General features: G+C 39.7%; 1 protein-coding gene across 3 annotated transcripts in view; it reads left to right on the forward strand.

Moving 5' to 3' along the window:
• Positions 1–10,276, forward strand: part of Ipo9 (importin 9) — a 53,437-nt gene that overhangs the window by 35,790 nt on the left and 7,371 nt on the right. For all 3 annotated transcript variants that reach the window (XM_023707965.1, XM_004625344.3, XM_023707960.1), the window contains 2 exons: positions 1,241–1,400; positions 8,846–9,072. In XM_023707965.1, coding sequence (XP_023563733.1) covers positions 1,241–1,400; positions 8,846–9,072 — 387 coding nt within the window. The remainder of the gene's footprint in view (positions 1–1,240; positions 1,401–8,845; positions 9,073–10,276) is intronic.

The raw sequence follows: 10,276 nt of genomic DNA on the forward strand, positions 1-10,276 counted from the left end.
ATTTGTTGTAAATATATATATTCCATTAGTGTTCAGGGCCATGATATCATGTATAATCTCTGGAAAACTCCACTGTTCATTTATAAAAGAGAGTGCAGAGGACTAAAGAGGTCTTAGCATTATTATTTTTTTTAACTTTAGAAACTTCAAGGAGCTCCTGAGTCATAGTTTGAGAATTGTTGTTTAATGTTATGTAAAGTATTATGTAATATTTGGCTGGTTTGTTAAGGGCTCTTCAATAATTTCTGCTAATTAGATGTTTTTATCTGTGTAACTAAGTTAAGCCCTGTGGCAGGCTGATTAAGTTTAGTCTCCTCAAACAGTTTATCATAGGCAGGAAATAGTAATCCTTTTACCATGGCTGGACTGCCAGACAAAACACACAGCATGTAAGGTGCTAAACACAGAATTATAGTGGCTGAGAGATAGGATTACTTTGCCATGAGAGATCAGTTAGGTGATAAACAAGGGCACATGTTGACTTGTAGTATACACAAAGCACAAGCTGACAAAGTAAAATACAAGTTGCTTGGGAGGGATATGTACTTCAGTTAAGAATGCATAAAAGGTGGGGCATAGTTGTTCACACCTGTAATCCCAGCACTTAGGAGGCCAAGGGAGGAAGAATGTGCATTGGAGGCCAGCCTGGGCTACATAGTAAATTTAGGCCAGCATGAATTATACAGACCCTGTCTCAAAAAAAAAAAAAGGAAGAAAGAAAGAATGCACAAAGGAAGTAATAGCAGAGTCACTGATTTTAGGGAACCTTGAGTGCTGTGCTGACCAGGGTCGTTTTATTTGGTGGACTGTAAAATTCATTGGCAGGTTATAAATAGAAGAATGAACTCAGTGAGAACTCTAGTTTATAATGTTCTAGCAGTGATCCAAGAACAGGAAGAAAATAACAATGGTAAAGATATGTATGTCCAAGACTAACCTAGTTGTGCAAGAAAGGAATAATGAGAGCTGGGGTTGGGAACTGCGATGGTAAAATCTCTAGTTTCCAAACAGTCAAGATGTGTTTTGCCAATAGGCACAAGTGAAACTGGGAAAATGATTCTGTGCCATATATCACACATTTGCTTTTGCCTTGTACAATATGTTTTTCTCTCAAATGACTTGTATATATTATGTAGCATCCAGTTACTTGTGAACCTTTGAGAAGTAGAGGTAGGAGGCAGAAAGAGTATGTAATGGAGCTTTCATCATCCAACCTATAATTCTTCTGTCTTTCTCCCAGTGTCTCCTTTCCTCTTGGGTCGGGCCCTTTGGGCTGCCAGTCGGTTCACTGTTGCTATGTCCCCTGAACTGATCCAGCAGTTCCTACAGGCAACAGTTAGTGGTCTTCATGAGACACAACCCCCATCAGTTCGAATTTCTGCGGTGAGAGCCATCTGGGGGTGAGTATACTCCTCTAGGGTGATAAGAATTTATGAGAGCCTTGAAGCAGTTACAGAAAATGGATCTTTGTCCCTCAGCTCCTCTTAAGATTAAGAAGGGTGAAATTTTGCATGGGGAAAGTGAGAGAAGTGCCTGACTTTCTCATTTTTTCCTGTGCTGGCTGGGAGGAGACATGGCTTGGCTGGTTGCACCCTTTGCCAATCACCTCCCTTTGTTTCCTCTCAGCATCTCCCGCTAGATGGGTCAGCTTGCTTTGGTGTGCTTCCTGGCAGTCCAGCTGCCACTCCTCTCCTACATGAGTGTAATCAGCCAGCATAGTGCGCCCCTACTTCTGACACTTCAGACACTTCTGTTGCCTTTTTGAGGGAGCACCCTGGCTTGGCTAAGATTCCCTCCTTTCTGACCTGCCTTTCACTGACAGGCTTGCAGCTGCTATTTAACAGCATTCCCCAGTCACTTCTCAGGTTCTGGTCTAGAAGGGCTTCTTCCTGTGTACTGACCCCCTGTGTCACAATATAGACTCTGTTAAAATATTCACCTTGGTAATCCTGTATCAAAAATAATTACTGTGAGAGGAGATTACCCAGAATAGACATTCCATACCATGGTTATGCACTGTATTGTATTGTTTGGAAATTTCTGAGATCTCCTTTAAGATGAACGTTGGAAAGATGAGGGAAAAGGTGGATTGAAAATGTGGTTTTTTTGAGTCCAGAAGATGCCCTATTCTCTTGCTCCTTGTTGTCTTTAACTCCATTTCACTTCTGGAACCATGCAGGCCAGTTTCTTATATTTCAGAGGTGTAAACAGGTGATAGAAATAAGTCATCTGTTTACAAAATTAACAATTGGTAGAAGTAGGGTCGGTCCAAGCCTCAGCATTGTGTTGATGGATTGCCTCTGCATGAGAAACTGAATTTGGGAGAATGTGGCCTAGAAACACTGCTTTTTTTCTTTTTTCCTACTTGTCTCTTATTACAACTTATACTTTAGAGGCTCAGTAGTCATTTATTTATATTCCAGTGGAAAACATTGTTGGTTTAAAGAATATTTTCAGTTCCAAATTTAAGTATCTCAGTTGAATCCTCAACAGTGTCAACACAAAATTCACCTTTCATTTGCCTGTGCTCTCTTACCTTTTGAGGTGGAGGCAGAGATGCCACATATTGGTATGGGCTGTTCCGTCTATTTTGTTAATTAAATGCTTAAATGTTATAGCTGTGAACAGAAGCCCATCTTTTTCTGTACAATCTAAATAAAGTAGATCTTTGACTCTAAAATAATTCAAAATATTACTGTTAAGAGACAAAGTATTGGGCCGGGGAGATAGCTCAGTAGAATAAGCGCTTGAGGTCCTGAGTTCAAACCCCGGAACCACAAAAAAAAGACAAAGTATTCTGATGCCACTCTACAACATCTGAGATGCCTACCCTAGTGAAAACATGAATGGTAAGGATTTTTCTAGGCCAGTGGTTACTGCCTCTGTTGCTTTTGACCTACTTGATTTCATTTATATGCATTAATTTCTTTCCCTTTTTGGGAGGGGGTACCAAGAGTCAAACCCAGGACCTCATTCTTGCCAGGCAGCTGCTGTACAGCTGAGCTATATCCCTGGCCCTATATTCCTTTTCTTTTAAGCTCTTGGATTTTTTTTTTGGTGCTGAGGACTGAGTCTAGGGCCTCCCACTTGGTAGGCAAGCCTTCTACCACTGACCAAAATTCCCAGCCCCTAATTATTTCTTAAGGTACACTGGTTGTACAGCAGTTAACCACTAAGAAGAATATATGCAGTGTATTATTTGTTGAAACTGTACTTCCGATTTGATTTGAAACTGTCTCATTGCTGTTTATCAATAAAACTTTGAAAAAAAAAAAAAAAGGTACACTGGTACCTGTTTGTGGATGCTTTTGTTTGCAAACAATTCAGTTCACAAACAGAAGCACTTGGCAAAATCTTGTTTTTGTTCACACCCTTGGCATAGGTGACAAACACAACCATCATCTTCAGCCTTCTCACTTTAACACAAACATTGCCATCTTTTCCAAAATCGTAGAATGAATTTAAGTTCATGAACCAAGGTACCACTATATGAAAAAAAGAGAAATGTAATATCCCTTGTGATTGTCAATATATGATTAAAAGCATTTTCTTTTTCTTTAAAATTTTATTTATTTATTTATTTTTGTATTTTAGGGAAGGGTCTACAGGGTGTTCAGGATCTCACTACTAGATCGGACTCATAGTGATCCTCCTGTTTACAGCCTCCCGAGAACTGGGATTACAGGTGCATGCCACAACACCTAGTCTTAATTGCCATCTCAGCACGATCCGGGAGCGGGGCTGGCACAGCAGGCCCAGGAATCAAACCCCCTTTAATCTGCTGAGCAATTTGGCCATCCCTTAAAAGCATTTTCAAACTAAATAAGAACCAAACCATTTAAATCTGTGTGTATCTCACTTGAAACTGCACATTAATGGGCCAAGGGTAGAGCCAGAGTAACTAATTAAAAAGCAAATATGAATGAATAATAGAGATTTTTCTATTGTGTTTTGTGAATTTTTTAGAAATTTTCAAAGTTGCAAGCTGAAAGAGAAGTTTGGTATGAATATGAAAGTACTCAGGGTAAAAAGAGCCCATCACATTCCAATGTTTTAGATAATCAACAATACCTTTCAAGCATTCTTGTTTACATTGATTCTTGCCAGCGATTAGAATACAAGGAAATTTTATTCTTTATATACTTACACATTTAAGGTGTTGATAAGTTTACATTACTTTTTTTTTTTTTTTTTTTTTTTTTTTACCGGGGATTGACCTTGCACTTGCCAGGCAGTGACTTAAATCCTGAGCCATCTCCCTGGCCCTGTATTACTTTTATAATCAGAAAAACATATATGAAGAAAGCTTTTTTATTTTTAATCATTGATACATATCTTTCATTGACCACATGGATGGTGGTTTACTGGTTCTCCTAGAAGTGTAAGATCTCTCTGAAAAGTGACAAAAGCTGTGGATGTGGATGCCAAATAAATACATACTCAGACATGTTTACAGAATTTTGCATACAGTGCTAGTGAAGCCTGTCTGTGGGTCCCAAGCTAAGAACTAATCTATGAAGAGATGCTGGCTTTTCTTCATAGCCGTGATTCTCTATTTGGTCATTTCCGATTTAGTTTTTCAGCCAATTGCAGTCTGGCTTATGTCTTTGTCATATTACTGAAATGTCTTTCTAATGTTGCTAGAGATCTTTTAATGGTCATCACATCACTCTCGCTTTTTTTTTTTTTTTTTTTTGCTCCAGCTTATTCTTCCATATCATAGTTTATATCATTGTAAACTGCCTTAAAGAAATTTAGAAAAAAGATATTGACAGTTATATTTGTTCATATTTTTCCAGTTATTTTTATGCTAGACTTTTTTCCTTGAGGTCCAAATTACTGTGTCCATTGTTTATTGTACATATTAGAATAGACTGCTTATAAGTACCTAAACATCAATACATGTACTACATGTACTATTTACTGTCTCCTAGCTTATCTTGCCTACTTGCTTCAGTAAGGGTAGAAATCTTGTACCCTTGTATCTTGAGTCTTATATTCCCTGTTTATTAATAGAGATCCTGTTCTTGGCCTTTTAGATTTTGTTTCCTTAGCTGTTTATCCTTTTCACTGCTACTGTACTAGACTACATCCTCAGCTTTCTTGTCTGGATTATTTCAGCAGCTTCCTAATCTCTACCTCCAGTCTCACAATGACAACTTATATTTTTGAGTTGTCAAGGTACTTTTTATGGTGCCGGAAAGATGACTCAGAGGCATAAGCAAGTATAGGCACCTACCTGGCAAGCATAAGAACCCGAGTTTGATCCCAGGCCCCACATGCCATGCAGTCTCAGCCCCGGATTCCTGGGTGCACTGTCTCGGCCCCGGATGAGGGCGCCCACTGTGCAACCTGGGTGGCACACACCTGTAATGCCAGCACTTGGGAGGTTGAGCCAGGAGGATCTCTGTGAGTTCGAGACCAGCCTGGGGCTACAAAAGTAAGCACAAGCCTACCCCAAGTACTGCATAGTGCTATCCTGTCTCAAAAACAAGGGGTGCTTTGTCTAAAGTGGAAACCTGAAGGGCCAGCCAGATAGCTCAGCAGATTAAAGCACCTGCTTAAGCAGATGCAGGGGTCGGAGGTTTGACCCTGGGCCTGCTGTGCCAGCCCTGCCCCCAGGGCACACTGAGCTGGTGACTGAGACTGGGCATGGTGGTACATTCCTGTAATCCCAGTTCTTGGGAAGCTGAAAAACAGAATCGCTAGAAGTCCAGTCTGTGTAGTGAGACCCTGTAGACCCTGCACTAAATACAAAAAATGAAATAAAATGGAAACCTGATCTTGTTGTACTTACAGTAAAAATCCTTTGTGGCTCCCAGTTCTGTTTAAACTGAGATGCAGGTACCTCAAAAGAAAGTCATACTATGCCAGGTAGTTTAAGAAGCCACAAGAAAAATATAGTCTTCCTGGTGTGTCCATCTTCCTTGAAGACTTCAAGATAAGATAAGGAGCAACTGAAAAATTAGAAATAATTGATTTAAAAGCCTTGAGATGGACTCTTTTAGAATATTTTGCTGAGTTTATATACCTATAATATTCAAATAATGGAACTTAACAAAAAAAGGGGAATATTCATGAACATGAATGTTCATTTTGTATCTGTGTATTCAAAGTGGTTAGGATAGATATATAGTTACATTCTCTTAATGAATAGAGGGATTTGTTCTAATAGTGTTTGTAAATAGGATATCATGTCCGCATCTTGTACAGCAATTAACCACTAGGAAAAATGTATGCAATGCGTTAATTATTGAAACTGTCTTACCAGTTTGATTTGAAACTGTCTCATTGCTATTTGTTTCTCAATAAAATTATGAAAAAATAAAAAATAAATAAACAAAAGCTTTGAGAAGGGCTGACAAGATAGCTCAGTGAACTAAGCACCTACTTAGACAAGCACAGGGACTGGGGTTCGATCCCCCACACCACATGTTGCTCTGGCCCCCACCCCCTGGGCATACTGAGCCAGCTGTGACTACCAAGTCCAGGTGTGGTGGCGCACACCTATAATCCCAGTGCTGGGAAGGCTGAAAACAGGAGGCTCACTATGAGTCTGAGCTGCATAGTGAGACCCTGCACCAAATACATAAGAGATTAAAAAACAAAAAACAACCTTTCAGAAACATGAACTTCCAAGATAACGCCTAATGGTAGCATGACATACAAGATCTAGTATTATCTGGACAGATCACCTAGACAGATCTATTATAGTATAAAGTTTAAATTCATTAGAGGAGCAAATAACTATAACTTTAGATTTAGAGATAAGGGATGGTTATAGCACAGCTGAGTACTATACTAGAAGAGAAGTGGACTGAAAACTATCCAGAGTTGAGAGCTGACCAAAGCCAGATGCTGCCTCAGTTTTCAGGAGAAGTTAGGTCTGAGCAATGTGTTATTGAAAATCAAAAGTCAAGCATAAAGATGTGCACCTATAAGTCCTAATACTCTTAGGTTGCATTGGAAGGGTAGCAAGTTGAGGCCAGAACTACATAGCAAGACCCTACTTCAACAAAAAAGGTGTAAAGTACCAATAATCAAAAAGTCTATGCCAGATTTAAAATCAAAGCCCACAGATTCTTTGGTCTTTATGAACTATAAAATAACCATAAAACATTTAAAATTGAGCTAGGAAGATAGCTCAGTGGTCTAAAGTGCCTGCCTGGTAAACACAAGTCCTGGGTTTGATCTGGTTATGCATGTCATACCAGCCCCAGCACCTCACCCGACTACTGAAACTGGGCATGGTGATACACACCTGTAATCCCAGCACTGAAAAAGCTGAGACAGGAGGATCACTACGCGTCCAAGCTGCATAGTGAGACCCTGTACAAAAAAAAAAAAAAAAAGTTAAATCTTTAACTTAAAAAGCAGAGTCATATTTCTGTGCTAAAATCTTTTAAATATGGAAACAATATTGCTGTTCTAAAAATAAACGTGAGGATTTAGATAAAATATTTGTAGGGTCAGCGAGATAGCTCAGTGGACTAAGCACCTGCTTAGGGAAGCCTAGAGACTAGGTTCAACCCCCAGCACCACATGCTACATCAGCCCCCTGGCTCACTGAGCCAGCCACCGAGACCAGGCATGGTAGTGCATGCCTGTAATCCCAGTGCTGGAGAGGCTAAAAACAGGTAGATCACTACAAGTCCCTCTGTGCTACATAGTGAAACCCTGTACCAAATACATAGATATTACTGTATTTTTTTGGTTGAATTATTTTTTAGAGGAGCTTTATTTTTTGTTTTTGGTGCCAAGGACCAAACCCAGGGCTTCCAGCTTGCTAGGCAAGCATTCTACCGCTGAGCCAAATCCCCAGCCCCTCCAAATACATAGATAATATATTTGTGCTGGGTGTGGTGGTACACACCTGTAAACCCAGCACTTGAAGAAACAAGGCACGTTTTTTTTTTTTTTGGTTTTTTTTTTTTTTTTTTAATGTATTTAGTACAGGATCTACAGGGTCTCACTACACAGATCAGACTCATAGTGATCCTTCTGTTTTCAGCCCCCCAAGTGCTATGATTACAGGTGCATGCCACCATACCCAGTCTCATTCCTGGGTTCAGTGTGCCCTAGGGTGGGGCCAGCATTGCAAGCCAGGGACCAAACCCTGGTCGCTGCATCTGCCTAAGCAGGCACTTTAGTCCACTGAGCTATCTGGCCAGCCCTTCAAATTTTTGTAATATTGAAGTTACAAAGTATTCTCAAAGTTGAATGTGGTGATCCATTCCTGTAATCCCAGCACTTGGGAGGCTAAGGCAAAAAGATCACAAGTTTCTGGCCAGCCTAGGCTACATAGTGAGTTCAAGGCCAGCCTGAACAATGTAGCAAGACCCTGTTACACACAAAAAAAGTAGTCTCATTAAATAACAGTTGTGTTGAAAAGGATGTTTAAACACTGTGACTGTTTAGTAAATTATGGAACTATATGTCCAAAACTTAGGAATGTGACTAAAGCAATAGTCTGAGGAATCAGAAAGCATTTGGCTGATCTTATATTTGGGTGTAGTAACATGGCTGGATATGCTTAAAAATGGGGAGAAAATTTTAAAGAAAGTAGCAAATGTACTTGGGATGTAGCTCAGTCTGAGAGTATATACTTAGCCTGTGCAAGGACTTGGCTCCAGTGCCTTGTATAGAAAGAAAAGGCAAAAACAAGAATTTAAAAATAAATGCTGTTGAAATTTATGTAACATTCTACATAAAGATGGAAAAACATATCTGAGTCTAGAAAGTAGCTTTAGAAAGCTGTGTCTATAAATACTGTAATAGGTAAGACTGGAAAAGTCAGGAATTGAGAGTCTGCTTATGAGTAATTCTTGCTTATCTGTCTCTCCAGTTACTGTGACCAACTGAAAGCCTCTGAGAGCACCCACGTGCTCCAGCCCTTCCTCCCCAGCATCCTGGATGGCTTGATTCACCTCGCAGCCCAGTTCAGCTCGGAAGTCCTCAACCTGGTGATGGAGACCCTGTGCATCGTCTGTACAGTGGACCCAGAGTTCACAGCAAGCATGGAAAGCAAAATCTGCCCCTTCACCATTGCCATTTTCCTAAAGTACAGTAATGGTATGCCATTAGGGAGGGTGTGCTGATGAGAGAACACTAGAAAAGCATGGTGGATGGTAAACTAGACGAAAGTTTCCCAAAGGTCTAAAGGTCTTAAGTATCACAAACACAATATGTGGCTTTCAGTTAGCAAAGAATAGAGCTGCTGCCAGGCATGGTAAAATGCATGCCTATAATCCGAGTACTCAGGAAGCTGAGACAGGGGGATCACTGTAAGTATGAAGCCTGGGCTTCACAGTGAGTTCAAGGCCAGTCTGAACTGAGTAGCGAAATCCTGTCTCAAAAAGACAAAAAAAAAAAAAAAAAAAAAAAATCCTGTCTTGAGATCTTCCATATTGCATGCTTGGATATATTCTTTCCACCCATCACATATTCTACAAAATGTCTTCATCATCATTTACCCATTCTCCTAGTGGGCATGGTGTAGTCTCTTTTTTTTTTTCTGTTACAAATAATGCTTCATTAAAAAAAAATACTACATTGATATTTATGTATATATATATATTATATATTATACATTTTTCATACTAAAATAGAGGATATTTTTATTATCTGGTCAGTGAAGGTGAGCCTTTTAGAGCTTTCAGTGATAAAAACAGCCTACTGCAACACACATGCTATAGGTCCCCCACCACTGATCTAGGTAAAGAAGATCAAGCTAAAGTTTTATTTCTTCATAAGGATCTGCATTTTTTTTTTTTTTTTAAGACAGGGTCTTGCTGTGTAGTTCAGGCTGGCCCTGAGCTCACTATGCAACCCAAGCTGGTGTCTAACTCAAGGTGGTCCTCCTGCCTCAGCTTCCAGAGTACTGGGATTACAGGCGCATACTGCCACACCTGGCTGACATAAGGGTCTGCTTTTTAGAGAAAGTTCTGCTCTAAAGATAGCTTTAGGAGTTCTGTCTGGTGAACTGCCACCTAAGAAATATGTATTTTTATTCGATACACTTTTAGGGAGAAACTACGTTTTGGCAGTTTTTGAAACACTTATATCAGGGGATAGGGATATAGCTTAATAGGTAGAGGCTTCCCTAACATGAGCAAGGCCCTGGGTTTAATCTCTAATACCACATAATACACACACACACACACACACATACAGTTGGTTTCACAATCAACCCTAGTTTTTTTGTTTTGTTTTCTTTTTTCATTCTTTTGCTTTGCTTTGCTTTGCTTGCTTTTCTTTTTTCTTTTTTCTTTTTTTT

Source organism: Octodon degus, unplaced genomic scaffold (assembly GCF_000260255.1).
Source record: "Octodon degus isolate 3935 unplaced genomic scaffold, OctDeg1.0 scaffold00009, whole genome shotgun sequence".
NCBI classification, from domain to species: domain Eukaryota; kingdom Metazoa; phylum Chordata; class Mammalia; order Rodentia; family Octodontidae; genus Octodon; species Octodon degus.